At 43.0% G+C, this 18,738-nt stretch overlaps 1 protein-coding gene across 20 annotated transcripts in view; it reads right to left on the reverse strand.

The window, feature by feature from the left end:
- Positions 1-2,931: 2,931 nt before the first annotated feature.
- Positions 2,932-18,738, reverse strand: part of MACF1 (microtubule actin crosslinking factor 1) — a 324,410-nt gene continuing 308,603 nt past the window's right edge. For 10 of the 20 annotated variants that reach the window (XM_046661297.1, XM_046661284.1, XM_046661281.1 and 7 more), the window contains 6 exons: positions 15,702-15,819; positions 14,828-14,896; positions 8,534-8,745; positions 7,887-7,997; positions 5,204-5,333; positions 2,932-4,411 (listed from right to left, as the gene is read on the reverse strand). In XM_046661297.1, coding sequence (XP_046517253.1) covers positions 4,155-4,411; positions 5,204-5,333; positions 7,887-7,997; positions 8,534-8,745; positions 14,828-14,896; positions 15,702-15,819 — 897 coding nt within the window. In that variant the 3' untranslated portion in view covers positions 2,932-4,154. The remainder of the gene's footprint in view (positions 4,412-5,203; positions 5,334-7,886; positions 7,998-8,533; positions 8,746-14,827; positions 14,897-15,701; positions 15,820-18,738) is intronic. The other 10 variants (XM_046661299.1, XM_046661298.1, XM_046661295.1 and 7 more) reach the window with 3 other exon arrangements.

Raw genomic sequence — 18,738 nt, forward strand, 5'->3', positions numbered from 1 at the left:
CTGGGAAGACTAGAAGGAATTGGCCTGGGAGGACAGGGAAGGTCAGTGGGAGGAAAGTGTTCCAGGTAGAGGAAACAGCTTGTGTCAAGGCCCTGAGATTCGAGGGAGCATAACAACGGCAGGTAACAAATAACGCTTACGGTGTGCCAGGCACATTCTGCATCAAGCTTTCATGCACACACATTGTATAGAGTGGATGCCATTTAAATCCCCTCTGTTAACAGGTGCGGAGACTGAGGCGCACAGAGGTTAAGGGGCTTCCCCGAGGTCACACAACAGTGGAGCTGGGCTGGGGCAGGTGGCCACATGCAGGTGAGCTGTTCAGTGGAGCCTGGGGGGGGGGGGGGGGGGGGGGGGGGGGGGGCCAAAAGGGGGGGGGGAGGCTGAGGCTTGGAGGGGCTGGCAAGAGACAGACTACAAGGGGCCTTGCAGGGAGGCTGGATGAGGGCTCTGGACTCCAGGCAGTTATGGGCCCCTATGTAGTTTCAAGACTAAACTTCAAAATGAATGTATGATGTCCAATAAAATTCACACTTTCCCATGATCACTTCAAACTTCTAAAAAATATCAAAACAAATCTAAACAATCATTTGCTGCTGCCTTAAGCCCTTGCCTAGTCTGCCTTGTACCCAACAGGTCAATTTCCACAGTGCTTGGAATTGGAAATTAACCTGGCTAAGCATGCTGCAGCTTAGCCATTGAATGTGCCCAGGGCGAGACCAGAGCCTGGATGCAGAGGGGACCATGGACTGGAGAGAGACTGGAGTCAGGGCCACAGTTGGACACAGTCGCAGTAACGAGAGGGCAGAGAGGGAGACAGTGGCCATGGGTGGAGGGCAGAGGGGAAGGCTGTTATGAGGCTGAATCCACAGGGCTTGGTGACTGCATGTGGAGGCAGGGAGCAGAGTCAAGGGGGTGTCCTTGACTGTTAGGCTTGGTCTGGGTCTCTGAATCTCCTGCGCCCTTCACTGTCCTTCTCTGTGCCACTGGGCATTCCTCTGCACTCCCCCTTGAGTCCACACCATCATTTGGGGCCTCAGATCTAGCCTGTAATTCTCAGGGTGTGCATCGTGCAACACCGGGCTCCCAGCTAGACTGCAAGCAGCCCAGTGCTGGGCTGATTCTTGTAACAGCAGAAATCATTTCACTCAGTTTAGGGCAAGTGGAGATAGCTGTGTTCTTTAAACAATGGGCCTCACATTCCCATAAACCTAAACATTGGGTTTTAGCCATTCCAAAGGGCGTCACCCCATGATTCGATTCAGCAACAACCCCTGGGCTGCTCTGTGCTGTGGCCTGAGTCAGAGATGAAGCCAGCCAGCTCCCTGGCCCGAGCGGCCCCCACTCTAACAGGGGTGACAGTCAGGTGAACCTGAGTCATTCCCGAAGGCAGAGTGAAGGCTGTTCTTTGACAGAGGGGCGGGCAAAGTGCCTGGAAGGGAAGAGGGAGCAGAGGCGGCGGTGTGTGCGTAGAATCCTAGAACTCCAGAGCTGCAAGGGAACTGAGGTGGGGAAGCTTTCTTGCAGAAAGTGGTGTCAAACAAGGGCTTTCCCCAGCCACCTGGCAACACTGTGACCTTGGGCAAGTCACTTAACCTCTCTCAGGCTCGGTTTCTCATCTGTAAATGGGGCTCACAATTGTAGGACAGTGATGGGGATTAAAGGAGCAAGCATCTAGAGCACTTAGCATGGTGACTGGCATACACTAAGCACTCATTAATGCTAGCGATTGTCCTTCAAGGCCTCAGGAACTCGCATTCATGCTCTATCCTAGCAGACACTAAATCTGCATTGCTTGTTCAGCACTTGTATCACAGAACTGTAATTTTATTTTAACCCTTTTCCTGCCATCCCTTTATTTCCCACATGGTTTTGCATACAGGTGTTTGTTGAATGCAAATATACTGTCTGCAGATTCCACCACTAGCTGAGCTTTGTTGCAAAGACTGAAGGAAAATTTGAATGACTTGGTAAGAAAAACAAGTGACCATGGTCCCGACTCTGAAAAGATGGCGGTCAAGCTGTTTTCAGCATGCTTCTGTAGCCAGGAGACCTAAGGGGAGAAGCAAATTTGGGCAAAAACCACTATACTACACAAAATTCTGGCATCTTAAAGTTCCTCAGTTCCACGGAGAATAAACACTTCCTTCAGGATCTATCAGCCTGCACATTTCTTTTAATCTGGATATTTGGCCCCAAACAGCTTTGGCAAACATGTGTCCGTCTTACCAACTTCCCATATCACAAGAGTATGGCCTCTGATCAAGAATACAGGCGGCTGAGCTTGAACCCTCTTCCCTCTCAAGTTCTCTAGTTATTTCCCAGTCTAATGCCTGTTGTTGGAATTAGTTGATTTTTGGCTGTTCTAATTATTATAAAGCCAACTAAGGGCTGGGGCAAACAAAACTGCCAGACTTGAATAGGGAGTCAAGGATGAGATTTAAGGTCCACTTTGCCATTTATTCGTTCTGTGATCCAAGCAAATCACTTTCTCCTCCTTTTTCCCATTCCAGTTTCTCCATCTGTAGAATAAAGGAGCTAGATTTGATGACCAATTTTGCTACTACCTCTGAAATTCTATTCTGTCATTTAACCAGAAATTTCAGTGCACTGTGGGAAATTGGCCCCATTCTCTCAAACCCCAGGATCTCTGTGATTTCTAATCTTTTTACATATTGGTATTTGCTTAATCACATAAGTGGGGCAGATACCCTACAGATTTATGTTAACGATAGCCTGATTATTTCTTTGTTCCCTTGTTAAATAAAATTAATGAGGATAAAACAAACAAGAAAAAATCTATTAATGAGCTCCATAATTTATCCATCAAGATATTCTCGTTTGAATAATGCATCAAAAGAATCATACCCCAGAGTAACATGTTATATATAAGGTAAATGGTTGAGAATAAAAATCAGGAAATACAAAATGTTTGTTACTGCAAGCAATTTTAATACAAAAGTGTGTCTTGTTTTTAAACAGTTCATTGGTAGAGCTTTAGTTTCTGCCTCAATTAAAACCAATTGAGATAATCACACAGCAACATGGTCGGAGCTGAAGAGGAAGAGCAGCTAAAAAACAGGAGCCCCAGACAGCCCCTCTTCATGGTCACTTGGTCAGTTAATTTTATTACGCACAAAAAAAGACGGAAGCAAACGGGACTTGTTAACAAGTGTGCTGGTGAACTCCTTTAAAGGACGAGTAAGTGTTTATGTCCACATTTTCAGAATAGGCTCGTGGAATTCATTCCTCAGTTTGTGGGAAGTTGATCGACCATTTAAATAAATAGCAAAGAATGCAGATAAACAAATCTATAACTCACAATGCCACCAAGGAGTCTCCCTCTGCCAAGGGCCTGGGTCCTGGTGAGCACAGGAGTTATTGGTGGCTGGGCTGGATAGGAAGTTATAAACCAGGACTCTTAAAACTCCAATGTTCTGACGTTTTCTGAACAGTTACATTTACCCCTGAATTCTAGCAGCTATTTGTCCTTTAAACACCCAGTACTGAAACAGTATTCAAAGATAGTATTGCAATAAACTCCTTTTGCTGTATCATGTGCAAACGTTACCTAGATGAGGTTCCCTCCCCTCAGCTAAAACCACACAACATTAAAAACAATGGACAAAGCAACTAGAAGAGCCTTCCCCTCAGTTCTTGCTAATTGAGGTGTCTGTGATTTACAAAAAAAGAGTTCCTTAAACACTGCAGGATTCTTATTTTTTGTTTAATATAATTTCTCTTGCTGAGACAGCAAGTCAAGTTTATAAAGAAGATGCATTTAGGAATAATCCTAAAAGATAAAGCAGGTTTACAACCCTGCACCGCGCAGAAACCCTATTTAGAGGCTTGTCTTTTCTTTCTTCTTTTTGTTTTTTAAATACACATTTGCATTTTGACCTTTTCACTTGTTTTTCTCAAATATTTCATTTCTGGGCCCCATCCATTACAGGGTTACCAGGAGGCAAATTTTATCTACATAAATATTCACATGAAAATAGTAACTTACAAAAAGAAAAAAAATAAGGCAGCTTCATAACACAATTATTCTTTTACACTTTTAACAATATAACTTCTCCCGTTCAGAATAAATATACACCCAACGTATGGAGCAGGATTCAAGGTGGACAGAGGCTTGGGGTGCTTGTACAGTGTTATCGCTTGGGACCCGGAGTCCTGGGGGAGGCAGTGGTGGTCTTCTTAGACATGGTTGGGATTTTGGAGGGCTTGTTTAGCCCTCTCCTGGAGTTGCCCTGGCCCCCTGCGGCGCTGCTTTCTGAAGTGTCTGAACAAGCAGACTGTGTCTCTAAAAGGTCAAAGTCAGAGGCGTCGCTTCCTCGTCGGCTGCTGGCTCGACTCCCAGCCCGACTCCCGGCCCGACTCCCAGGGCGACTGGCTGACTTTTTAGGGTCTGGAATTCAAGAATAAAGCAGCAGACTTAATAGAGACAGCATGGATGGGGGAGGGAGAACAAGTGACTAGAGGCCAGGGTTCTAATCCTAATACCACCTGATATGCTGTGTGACGTTGGGCAAATCAGAGCCTTTCTGAACCCTGGTCGTCCCATCTACCCAGAAGTTGCTGAAACCTTTTATGGCTTTGTGATTCTGCTTGAGAAGCTTGGCTCTGAGGATCAGAAACTAGCTTCTATCCACAGCACGTTACCTCATATGCCCCCACAGCAGAGCCGTGCGAGGCTGTTCGATCACCTTGGCACAGATGAGAGCCTGCCAGCTGGGGTAATGTGTGAGCAGACTGAGAATGGGGGCGAAGTGATAGGAAACAGGGAGCCAGGAAATGAAGCCAAATCCCTAGGTCCCCACAAGGAACAACAACAGGTGAACAGATGCCATCCTCCTCTGACTTTCTCGGCTCACCAGCAGCAATAATAAATATGGGGCGTTGGAAAAATTACTAGCAAAGGGCCAGTCCCAACACTGGGCTTCTGAGGAAGGTCCTGCTTCAGAAGGCCCTTTCTGAAGCACCTGCTCTCAGGAGGCAAGATTAGAGCTGGCTGTAGTGACAGAGAAAAGTAAAGCAGGTCTGTCATTCTGGGCACCACACCTAAGGCTACTCTCCTGACATGTCCCTGGGGGGGGGGGGGGCCGTGAACCGTTGCTGAGAGGCTGCTGCTTCCAAATTCCTAGCCTGGTCACCCGTCCTCACCCTGTCCCAGCGCACAGGCACGAGGGCAGACACTCACCTGCTCGATTCGTTTTGGCGCCTGTGGAGGCGGGGGAGGAGCTGTTGCTAGTATCACCAGCAAGCGATGTCCGACTAGAATGAAAAGTTGGTGTCGGTCGCTTCAACTTGCTGCCTGTTGATGGAATAACCTTAAAAGGATAAAAAGGTCATATTTACTTGGTGAAATCTTGGATGGAAGTTCAATTTTAAAATTTGATTTTAAAATTTAAAGTTCAATTTTGAGCCTCCTTATGTCTAATTGATCGAAAAGCAAATTAAAAGTCCAGGAAAGCAAAGATTTAATTTGAAAGTGTCCTAGGTCATGTATTTGGATGATTTCCAAAATAAAGGTTTCATGTTCATTTAAAATTTCAAAATATCTTCCAATACCTTCTATCTTAATGACAAATTTCCACTAGAACGGGAAAAAACTCCTCAAATAGTAAGATTATAATAGTTTAACAAACAGAAATATGATGAATGAGTAAAGGAAAAAAATTTCAAATAACCCCAAGTATCCAAGTTTTGAGGCTAGACGTTTGAAATATGAGTTCTAGCCACAAATATTTAATATGGAAATACAAATGTTACTCCAACCTCTATTACTAGGTAGGTGCAGTAACCTCAGTCAAGTTAAGATCTTCACTCTACTTCCTCTTTGGCAAATGCAGATACAATTACTTGACTTGTGGATCAAATAAATGGTTAGTAGAAGTACACAAGAGTGGGACTGTGGGATCAGGAATGAGGCTCTGAATGGGGAGCCAAAAGACCCTGGCTGGGGTCGGGGCTCTGTGACTTATCTAAATTAACACCTGTGTCATTATTTCTCCCTGAGGAAAGCAGGGACAGACCCTGCCTCTCCGACTTCATTTCTACCGCACTCCCTCTCTTTCTTCCATCCAGCCAGGCTGGCCTCCTTGCTGCCCCGCCGTCAGCCCTGGGAGGCTCCCTGTTTGTTGTCTGTCCTCCTGCATTGAAGGGTAAACTCCATAAAAGCAGGGCTTTGTTTTGTTCACTGTCACATCCTCAGCACCTAAAGCAGTGTCTGGTACAGAAAAGGGGCTCAATAAAAACTTGTTGAATGAATAAATCATGAGCAGAAGCACTTCCTAGACTGGAAAAGAGCTGGGTGGATGTGATTATCACTGCTACTGGTAGGAGCCACATCTCCTATTTGAGTGGTTTTTTGAAGATAGTGGTACACTTAATTTGGAGAAAGAATATTTTAGATCTGTTTTAGACATCACTCATGCCACAGCAGGTGCTTCTAATTTTTCTGTGAAATCAACTGTGTAAATTGTTTTCCAGGACCTTTAAGATGTTTATACAGATAGAAGAATAAAGCAACCGATTTCATTGTGTTTCTTGTGCTTCTTTAACTTATAAAGAAAAAGCAAAAGCGACAGGAAGTGATTAACATTCAAGCACAAACCCTCCTGGCCCACACAGGAGGAAGAGCACCAGTTTCAGACGCTGTTGTGAGCACTGCTGCTGGGGAGCCCACAGCCCCAGGGACCCTGGGCTGGAGTCCACGTCAGGACACGGCCTGTAGAACACCAACAGGTAAGGAAAGATGAAACCTCAAAACGAAATGAAACGAAAGGTAAAACCCTAAGACAAAACAAAGGCTGATCTAGCAGAATCCTATGAGAATTTGCACTTCATAATTAAAACATCGAAAATTTTAGAACTTTTGAGACTTTCATGAAACTGGAGCCATCAAGGAAGAGGAAATCAAGACAAGCAGGTTGAGTCTTGGGGTCTTAGTGGCAGTAGGTCCCCAGATCACGTTCGAAATCAGACAGATTCCTGAACTGGTTTTAGTGTGGAGCGGGACGAACCCCAAAGCAGCAGCCCATTCACAGGCATTGGCTTCTTGTCCCCGCTGCTTCCTCTGGCTGAGGCTTTACAGGATTGAAGACAATGCTCTCTTTTGAGGCATAAGAATCCAATGGCTCCCAGAAGGAGCTGGAATGCAAATTGTACTGCTATTGACAAGCCGCTAGCCCATGTTTTGTTTCTGAAACACTGCTCTTCCAAAAGTGCTTGGGCATTATAATGACTGCACTTGAACATGCTTAATTGCTAGCATGTGTATTCAAATCAAGGCTGTACACACCCAAGTGCCTAGGCCAAGAGATTCAGAAGCTAAAATCTGAGCCTCAGAGCAGTGTTCACTGATTCTGTGCTTGGCTGGAATAAACAGCACCCACACCTCAGACCAGTGTGGAGATACCAACCGCCGCTGGGATGTGACTCAGGGCGGGGAGCACCAACCACTCTTCTGTTCTAAGCAAAGAGGGACTGTTGAACATGCACCATAGTCGAATTTCAAGTGTTCGTAACTCGTCTGCGTATCTGACATTTGGAGACTCCAAGAGGCCTGATTATAAGCAATATCAATAAACAAATCACCAAGAATAACCATTGTTTATCATCCTGAACAAATATCATTCTAAAGACGGTTAGAAAGTTGTTAAAGAATCCAGTTTAGGCATCTCTTATTTATCTCCAATTTTGGTGAATCCGAGTTAGAAACTCCTGAAAAACACTTGACTAGATGAATCAGCTGTGAGAGCAAGCACCACAAAGACAGATAAGAGCATGGATCCGTGTCAGGAAGAACAGCTGGTCAAGTTCTTGGCATTAGCGAGGGCCTCGCCTTGATTGTGTCCTTAGTCAGCAAAGCCATACTCTACCTCAGGGCTGAGCAGCTGGAGGTCAGGATAATGGGTGTCCCTGACAGGGGTGCCAGCTTTACTGTTTACCAACCAGGGTTTGTCATAACAGCGAGAGAACTGAAGTGGAGTCTGTGAAACGGAAATCCAAAGGGAAGGACGGGAACAATTGAAAATGGAACAGAAAGGGAGCAAATTTGGAACAAAAAAATAAATAGAAGACACTAAATTTTAAAGAAACAGAAAACAAAATAAAATGCATATCAGTCCAACGGGATGAAAGGGACCAGGCTGAAAGGCAACAGCATTCTTTGTACATCACCCATCATAACAGCAAATTTCTCTGTTAGCTCCAGCTGCACAGACAGTGCCCGGATTTTCAAAATTAGTAACTCTGAATGGGCTCACACTCAAACTGGGAACATGTGGAAAGAAGCGTTTCTGACTTAATGACCTGAGTTCACATTTTAACAAATGTCCTCTGTAGTCATCTGAAAGGTTCTGTATCTGTGTACCACTAGGGCCTGGTCAGCCTCGCCTAGGTAGAGCTTGGTCTGTATGTCTTCACATTGCTCTCCTCACTGGAGTCTTTCAGAGGCTACACTGAACAATGATTATCTGCAAAGATGGGAACAGGGAAGAAGGGCATAATGGAGGTCAGTACGTACCTTGGTACCACTGGCTGGGGTGGCTGGAGAAGATGGCATGGACGTACAGCTGTGGTTACTCTGACTAGCACTAGAGCTGGAGCGAGTAGGGGAGGCTGCCCGGGAAGATGGTTTGGACCTTCGACCCCGTGATCGGAAAGGGGTCATCCCCTGGGATGCCCCTTCAGGTAGGATGAATTTCTCTCTAAGTTCGATGTTAGTTCTACCTCGTGCTAAAAAGGGAATAACCACACATATATACAATGTCAGTTAATCTTAAAAAATATTACCTTTGATGGTCATACAGCTGCTTGACCCCATGATAACAGTTATATAAGTTATAGGTTTAGTACCATCTGTCGATTCTTTTAAAATAGAGATAAATTCATGATCTATCAGCCTTGTCAAGATTCTTACCTATTGCAAACACATTTAATAAGCCCCTAGGTTTGCTAGAATAAAGAAATGTTTGTATACAAAGTACCATCCCGCTCTATTGTCATGATCTTGCCTTGCCACTGTCCCCTGGGGTAAGCACACTGTAGCTGGTCAAACAAAAGCAGATGCAGCAATTCAAAAACCTCTGAGGTTAAATCAAAACCCTTCTTTTCTCTCTCATAGTACATGTGTACTGTTGCTCAACTTTTGCAGGATACGTGGTAATGAAATAGTGGAGAAAAACAGATCCCTGAAATTGACATTGTCTAGACTCTTCTATGTGAATTTAGTCAATAACAATCCTAAAGAAAGGGGTCCAGGAACTCAGTACGTAAAAAGATCAGGATAGAATCACTAAGAAGTAAACATGTGGGAGGAGAGAGAGAGAAAGATCAAGATCATGCACAAAACTTGCCAGTGAGAAACTGTTAAGTCAAAAACTGGAAGCGATGAGAAGCTGAAGGGAAGATGGCAAGTGGGAGAGGAATGGTAAGGGGGAAAGAATCTGGAAACAGCACTGAAGGCCAAGAGTGCTGTCCCATGGCCTTCTGGAACTGTGAGACCAGAACTTAAAATTTGGATTCGGTCAGAAGATACCAAGTACAGCCAAAACAAATGTTAAATGTGAAAGACACTACTAAATAATTCCTCTGGAATATGTTCTTAGATTTTTTCTCACTGAAAGGTGTTATCCTGCAACAACCTTCTACCACCTCATTCATCCTAAACTGTTCACTTTTTAGAATGTACTAGATAAATCTAGACAAATGGGACTGCTGGCGAAGCCTGGGAGAAGGGAACCATTATAAACAAAATATTTGTCGTTCTTTTCTATTTTAGATTTTTTATTTTAGCCAGAAACTACAAGTGTAGAGGATTTCAGGTAATTGTGCTACTCTCTGTTCTGCTTAACCCCACACATCCTCAAGGAATTTGAGGAATCTTGGTAGAAACAGATTTTAAATCAGGTTGTTATGAGTGTCCAAGCAGTGTGGTTCCAAATTCCTAATCAAATCCAAATTCTTCTCAATTTATTATGTTGACACAACAAAGTATCAGGTTAAAGGGCTAACTTGGATATCAAACGCTCTGACTCACAGTCCAGACTGCCCCAACCAGGTCTTCCTGCTCTGGGCCTGTTTCTTCAGGCTCACTAGAGGTGACCAGACTGACAGATCTCTCAGAGTCCTCCTTGTCCAGATGGTCTACGATTTAATGCTCCCTGGAATGCTAAGCTGTTTCCTTCCTCCTCGGGCCCCAAGAGAACTTGCCCCTTAAGGGTCATTCCTTGGCCTCTACTTATCCGTTTTCTGGACTTAAGCACTTCCCTCGTGTCTACTAAATGATTCTTAGAGAGTTTCCTTCAGCACTAACTTGGGTATTTCAGTAAGACTTCGCATCATAAAAAACTATGGAATCAGAACTTAGCTATCTTGTGTTTGTTAAAGTACCCAGCACAATGGTGGACATACAGTAAGTACCAAGATAACACTGATCAGTGAAAAATCATTACTCAGCTGAGGATTCAGACACCAGAATTGTTTAAAGAACTTTAGATGTGTGGTTTAAACCTAGTAAACATTAATAGTTTACTTCTGAGCCAACTCTCCCAGAAAAAAAACAACAAAGTGACAGAAGAGAAAGACTCAGAAATGGATCTCAGATGAGGGCAATGACATTTTAAATGTAATAATATAATAATATCATGTTCCCCATGCACCGTGCCATTTACAAACTGTGATTACAGGCAGTACTGCACTTGACCATCATCAGCAACCAGCCAGCATCCCTATGTCACTAAGGAACTGAAGCACTCAGAGGCTGAGGTCCAGGAAAGCCATGGCAGGGCTAAGACTACAACCAATGTCTTCTACACGAGCTGTTCGCTTCCAGCACCCCAGCTCCTGGCATCATCACCTACAGTAGCTGTCTCCACTTTCTCCTCATCCCACTCAGGCTTCTGTCCCCATCACACCACTGAAAATACTCTGGCAAAGGTCACTGATAACTTCTGCCTCAGAGGAGAATCCTTTTAAAATGTAGAAAGGCTGAAATATACAGAAAAGTACAAAGAGAATAAAAGTTGCTTAATCTTATAACCTAGGGGACATCACTATTAAAACGTTGGTGTGGCTTTATTCCTTTGCACAACTGTATATATATATGTGTGTGTGTGTGTGTGTGTGTGTATATATATATACACATACATATATTTTTTTAATACAAAAACATCAGGAACATTCCTCGATGTTCTATATGTCTTGCATAATTTCAACTAGTTGCAAAGTATCATTTTATCATATGGATGTCTATTTAACCAACTCTGTGTTGTTTTTGTTTTTTGCTTTTTCTCCCCAAATCCCCCCAGTACATAGTTGCATATTTTAGTTGTGGGTCCTTCTAGTTGTGGCATGTGGGACACCGCCTCAGCATGGCCTGATGAGCAATGCCCTGTCGGCGCCCAGGATCCAAACCTGTGAAACCCTGGGCTGCCAAAGCAGAGCGTGCAAACTTAACTACTTGGCCAGGGGGCCGGCCCCCTGTGTTGTATTTTTAATTTGCTTACAATTTTTAAACATAGTATACAATGCTGTGTGACAAACAGCTTGGAAGAAGCCTTTGTGCTCATCCATAATGACTTCCTTAGGATAAATTTCTACAAGTCAATTTGCTGGGGACAAAGGATACACACTTAAGGTTTTTAATACTCGTCAACTGATCTCCAAAATTTTATAGCAACGTACACTCTCTAAAATAATGTATGAGTATATTCAATTTACTTCACTCTGCCCCATGCTCGCTGTATTACTCAGAGAGAGAACATGTGCAGATCTGACAATCTGACAGGTACAAACCCCTCTCTGCTTTTGTAATTTGCCTATGGGGGATTACTAACTGCTCTTCTTGAAACCTCCCCCCACCGCTTCCTCCCCAACAACTCCTTCTCGCCCACTTCTTAAACACTGACGGGCCCCTCGGTTCCGTCCACAGTCCTGTTCTCCCCCTTAGATTTTTGACCTGGTGATGAGCTCATCCACCTGAGACCTCAGTGCCACCATAGGGTCATGCCTGACTTTCAAATATATCCCCAGAGCAGACCCTCCTCCTGGACGTCAGAATCTTATATCCAATGACTGATTAGACATGACCAAAAAAACCTGGTTGGTGATGTAGGTCCCTCCCTCCCGATGGCAGTTCAGTCTATTCATCTACCTTCTAACGCTTCTGGAGTCCGCCGAGCCTTTCCAGACCCTCCTACACTTAATGTGGCTCATGCAGCATCTCCACCCTGGACGGCTGTAACAGGCTTCCAACAAGTCTCCTTGTTTCTCATCTCAGTCCCCATCCCTCCCTCACTCTCCATTCCCCAGAAGGAATTTCTTAATAAAAATCTGACGTCTCCAAATGGCTCAAAATTCTTTGATGGTCCTTCATTGCTTAGAGCAGAATTTCCCAAACTGACTGAGGTTTTTGAGGCGTTTCCTACAAAAAGGAGTTCAGTAAACACTGCATACCCCCCCTTGCCCCAGGAAAGCCCTAATGCAAGCAGTAGTTTGTAAGCTCTGGGAAGTCCTGCAGTAAAGAAACCACTTAGCTTTAACTCGGTGTCTTCCGAATGCATTTGACCATGGTTTTTTGGGGAGTTTTTTAACGACTGCATCTTGTGGACCAGACCCTGAAGGTAGCCATCTCAAGTTCAGTTTTTCAACCACTAACGAGGCCATCATTTTCTAAGGGACTTATATTGGCCACTGATGTTGGCTGGAACAGCCCTGTTAGTCAAAATTCAGTTCTAAGTATTGTTTAATGGGTGCAGAGTTTCAGGGTTACAAGACGAAAAGAGTTCTATGGACAGGTGATCGTGGTATAATAGCGTAAACGTACTTAATGCCACGGAATTGAACACTTAAAAATGGTTAAGATGGTAAATTTTATGTTACATGTATTTTATCAAAATAACAGAAAAAAAATCAGTTCTAAGCCAAATTGTGTCCTTTAAATCTTCATAAATGAAGTTTTCTACATCTTCACCTATTTGGGAGAACTAATTTATCTAATGCTCAAAAACACAGTACCCTAAGGTAAAGGCATACCTATTCTTTAGGCTGAGGTGTTTTTTTAATCTCCATCCAAAACATCATGATTTCCTTGGCCATGGATGAATTCAGAAACTGAAATCTCCAATTTTGGCAGCACCAGGAACCTACCTAGTTGAGTATTTTCACCTTTTACATTTGGCTAAAGCAACATGCATAAACATCTGTGTAAAAGGAGATAAATGATACTGCATATCGGTATTGTAACATTATTACAAATTTTGTACTATCCTCAGTATAACATTTTCTATGGTCCAGAGAGCCAAGGAAATGCTACACAAATGAATACAAAATTTACACCAAGTGGTGCTTCCAGAAGCCACATTAATCCTCACAGAACCCTAGACAGCTTCAAGGAACTTTTCTCTTTGGAAGTCACTTATTACATCATGCTAGCCCCAGCACAGTTTTTCATTTGATTAGAAGTAGCTCGCCCTATCCATCAGTGGTAGAGCTATGGTATCTACGACGGCTGGGGAGTTCTCAACTCTGCAGTCAGTGGACCTGAGGTGACTGCTGAACTCTAGGAGCGCACTCCTGGAGAGGCACGGAGGAAAGCCTTACCTTGTTTGCTCCAAGGGATGCTGAAAAGGGCTACTATGTTCCATAGAAAATAGCTACTAGATGGCTCTCCCAAATTTTCTTGGGGTTCCAATTTTTAGCTATTAAGATAGGACAAAGCAAGCAATGTTTTCCTTGGCCAGCAGCATAATGTTATTGTAAATAGAGCACATTTAGCAGGCAGCAAACAGGCAACCAACGATTCCCAAACATCACATGCAGCATCTCTGTTTTTATTTGTTTAGTGCTATGACATGACAGGAAAAACAAAACCTTATTAATAGATTTGGGAAGGAATAATGTTTTACTGAGTTATGGTTGAAATGATATATATTGCTCCTCATTTAAAATAATGACAGAGGACTTTCATATCAAGGAAGTTGGTTTGCAATATAATTAAACTCTAAAACTCATTAAACTTTTTCAAGTTTTTATCAGAATAGATGTTTTCAAAATTAACTACTTTTTAAAAAAGGAACTCCTAACGAAAATGATTACTCTGGTCTATTGGAGTAAATGCAGGATGAGTTAAAATAAGAGGAACTATTTACGGGCATATCTGAATTCTTGTGAGAATTGTACCCTTTATCTCTAAATGCTTCAGAATATGACTATACGTCATTTCCAAAGAAGTTACATAACTACACTGTAAACATTTCTGCTAGGTTTATAAATAAGCCTTAATAGTTTAATTATACAGGTTGGACCACTAATAGACACACAAAAAGGGGTATGGTGGTGGGGGGTATGTAGCCTCACAGACACACAGCAGCTTGGTCAGGAGCACACACTCTAGAGCCTGTCTGTCTTGGATTTGAATCTTGTCTCTGACATTTATTAGTTGTCTGTTTTCAGGGAAGTTATTTAACATTTCTATGCTTCAATTTCCCATTCTATAAAAAGGAGATAATAGCATCTACAGTTACAGAGCTGTAAATGTGTTATTATTTGTAAAGTGCTTATAATAGTGTGTGGTGGATAAAGCTATATAAGTATTTGTTAAATAAACAGAAACTCAGAACAAATTCCATGGGTACTATCTCAACAGGAGCATTTTATGCTCTGTCAACTTATCACAGTTAGAAAAGCTATGGTTTGGCTATTTGAAAGCATTCATAAAGGCAGCAGATACCAGAGAGCCAAGAGGCGCTATAGTTGAAGCAAAGCCATTCTCAACGGGCTGGGGTGTGGGTAGGAGGGACAAAGCTTAAAAGCCAACCTATGGGAGACTGACTGGAAATCGAAGAGCTGGAATCAGAGCGCTTTATTTTACTCCCAGGATGGTGAACTAGAATAAAAAATATATAAACACAAAGAAACAGAGACAGAGCAGGAAACGCAAAAACTGGTCAAGAAACATAAACTGGCAGACAGTGGGGGAGCCTCCTGTATACCCACATGCAGCTTGGCTCACAGGAAAAAGGAAAGGATGCAGTTGAAGAGGAGTTAGCAACTGGAATTTGATCATTTCTCCCCTTCTGCAGCTCTCACACGCCTCTAGCTGCAGATGCCATCACTCATTAAATTCACCGTTTTCTTTGGCCTTCGGCTGGCATGCCAGCCTTATCATGTTTAGCAGACAGATACCCTGAGGTCTTGCTTAGGTGATCATCTGTCTTAGAAGTGTCTAGGCTCACTGCCCCAGGCTCCTTATCCCTCCTCCTGGTCAAGGGAGCTCCCCAGTCCTTCCCTACATGGGAGGGGCCCAATACTCTCCCCAAGGTTCAGGCCCAGGAAGTATAGGCAGAGGGATCTGGAGCACTAACAGAGAAACTGAAGGGCTTCATCAGACTCCTTTCTAGGCTAGTGTTAATTTAATACCTCAAACTGGAACGCTTGCTGACACCAATAATTTCCCAGTTCTTGTTACTGTGTCTCTCAAAACCCATCTCCCCTGCCAGCATCAACCTCTCCTACTTTCTCTCCCTGGTCTTCTCTGGCACCCACAAGTTCTAATCTGTGCTAGTGGGACAAAATCTGGGCAGCCCAACAACAAAATAAACAGACCCCACTACCGCCACTTTGTAGAAGCATGAAAGATCAGCGGTGAGGGCGTACCTAACACATAATTCACGCTCAGGATGGTTCCTTACCTCGGCAGGGGTCATTTTTCACTAAAAATTCATCCAGGGCCATCCATCCTCCACCAACACGGACCATGACTGTGCTGCGCAGGATGCGGACCAGCCGCAGCTGCTGGGAGTCCCCGAACTGCAGAACCAAGGGAAACTGATGAGTGAGCATGCCTTGCAGCAGGGCTAGACTTTCTTTCCAAAGCAGACTGTATTCAGACAGAATGACAATTTGATAGTTTGGAGAGAATTTTAACTATTTTGCATTTTTCACAAAAGAATTTTAAATATGGGAAAGCCAAAATATCAAACTAAAGACCAGTGTCTTGATATACTTTCTACTGGGATAAAGTTAACTTCTGATGGTCATGCCTCGACACCAAAGGGGCAAGATGGAGGACAGATACAACATTAGCTCATTTTGATTCTTTTAAAGGTTCTGCCTAAATTAAATCCCAATAATAAAATTCTTTGTCATGCTAGTTTATTTTCATAAAAGAAAAGGTAGCTATAAGGTGGATGTCAGCTTCCGAATACAGTGTGCTCAAAAGTTAAATGGGGAACAGCAAATAATATTTCAAGCCTCAAGGAAACCCTTGCAAAGCATCATTATTATTATAAGCTTAGAAGGAAATTTGATTTTCCACAATAGGTTTTCAGAAATAAACCCTAAGAATTCTCTAATTGTGATGTCACCAGCAGAAAAGTTTCTTCAGCTGAATAAATGATTAGCTGGTATTTATTCTAAAGGTTAGCTGAAGAAACTGAAATTTTAATCTACCATGCTGATTATAAATACTATTCAACAATCATTTCGGGATGTTAAAACAAGTATGACTTTTTGATATTTATATTTTCCTGTCTAACATTCCTACTTCCCAGCCCTGTCAACCTTTGGAGTTTCCCATTACATAAATTACCCTCTTCCCAAAATAAAGAGGCAACAAAAGAGAATCATGCTGAGATCCTAAAACAAAAACCAAACAGTTGGTTGGAGAGAGAGAATTCCCGAAATTATTTAATTCAAGGAGAGTATTCCTGGGAGAGAGGACAGACTTTTTATCTTGAAACAAGGCACAAAAATTGAAAATGCCAAAAAGGGTGTTTGAGAAGGACACGTAACCAACCTCCTTCACAATGAATGTACTTCTGGTAATTCTCTGTATTACTTTGCACTGATCAAGTGCACTGTTTATACAGGCAAGATGATGGAAAAAAATATCACCCCTCTCCCAAGCCCCTCACTTTGAAAATAAAAATAGCCCTACATCTTTCATCTCATACAGTTTTTAAGTTTTCATACAAAGTGACTACAGCAACAGCATGGTAAAGCGGGGACCCACAGAGATGTCAGGGAATAAACGTCCTGTCCTGGGAAAGAAGCTGCCCCTTCCGGCTCTGTGGGCGTCTCCCTCAGAAGCTGGCCCAATAAGTGAAAACGGGGAGGCCCTTTGGGAGGAATCGAGGATTCCACCACATCCACGAGCAGCAACGGCCTGAGTCACTATTTGGGGTCTTCTCTGGACAGCTGAGGAGAGAAAGGAAATAGGGCCTAAAGGCCCTCCAGAGTGAATCGGGAAGGACCCCAAGATGTACTTTATCCTTACATTACTAGGGCCTGTAATTTACTTGTCAGCCTTTAGAATTACTCCACTTATTTCATGCTTTTTTCCCTTTAATTCCTTACTAAAGATCCCTCTGAAAGATTCTAACTTATTTTTGCTGAGCTATGGGGGAAAAAAAGGGTTTGACCCAAACCAGAGGCCAAAGTGGTTGGGGAAGTTGAGGCCAGAATGACGAGCAGCGGAAGTGGTTATGGCAGCTCTAAAAATGGGGACCCGCACAAGCCTGGCAGAGCTGGGTCATCAGTGAGTCAAACACCTCAGAACAGAGTTTTAGAGGCAATGGTAACTTTTGTTTCCTTCTCTTAAACGGAGAATCCCTTACAGTGACAAAGGTTCTTGCAGTGGCTATGACATTAGCTCTGTGTGACTGTTGGCATATGATCCTTTAGGCCTCAGGTGCCTCGTATATAAAATGAGCTTCATAATTCTGTTCCCAACATTGGAACTAACTCATCTGACCCTCTGCTGGTCAATGGACCAGTAGAGGAGGACGTCAGTGGCATTTTGAAGGGGCCCTGGTAACCGCATGCAGTCATTAGCAAACAGGCACATCCTTTATATACTACTTGGCATTCTTATGCAACGATTTATTTAAAGCAAGTTTTACTGTTCTTGTCTTTAGTTTCTTTCTATCTTCTGTTCTTCCCGCTGGTGCAGAAGGTTATTGTAGTTAGTGATTAATTGCAGTGCCTGGAACTTAACATTGATTGAGGGCTTCAAATCAACTCTTAGTGTTTCTGATTTCATATCACAAGACAGATTTCACCCATGCAATTTCCTTCCATCTGAAGACACAGGACCCCAGAGCCCTCAAAAAGATCTAAAAGGTTAGAGTTACCAAGTGCAGTCAAAAACATTCAATCTTTTTTGCAAGTCTAAATCGATCCCATTAGATTTTGCTGGCTGGCCATAATTGGCAAACTTCAGGCTATAGCCAATGATGATTTCCACAGTACACTTCTCAGGTACCTTATAATTATAAAATACAATATAAGTGCAGGTAACTATAAATATTAATAAAGTATTTAAACTGACTGAGTACTTAAATACCCCAAGACTTTTCGACTTAGTGTACCTGATAAAATTTGTGTTCACTATCAAAAGACTTTGGTATAAATCAGAACTGTGCTGTCTGGTATTCTGACTCCCAATATAGAAGCACAAGGTCAGGCTCTTTGTAGAAGTGGGATGGATTGATAGCATGGCGTCAATCTTCCCTGAACCTTATTACTTCTAACTCAGTCCAGCATAATATCATTGTCTTCAGACAATCTAATTTTGAATGGAAAATTTCATCTCCTTTAGAAAAACATGTACTTATATCCTTTTGCTACTAAGACAGCTTTGCAATACTAGCCCTGTTAGCAGTTTCTCCACTTGGTAAGACAACCAGGTGTGACCCAGGCATGCTTCAGATTACGTCCTCTCCCCAC

Source organism: Equus quagga, chromosome 5 (genome assembly GCF_021613505.1).
Source record: "Equus quagga isolate Etosha38 chromosome 5, UCLA_HA_Equagga_1.0, whole genome shotgun sequence".
Lineage (NCBI taxonomy): Eukaryota > Metazoa > Chordata > Mammalia > Perissodactyla > Equidae > Equus > Equus quagga.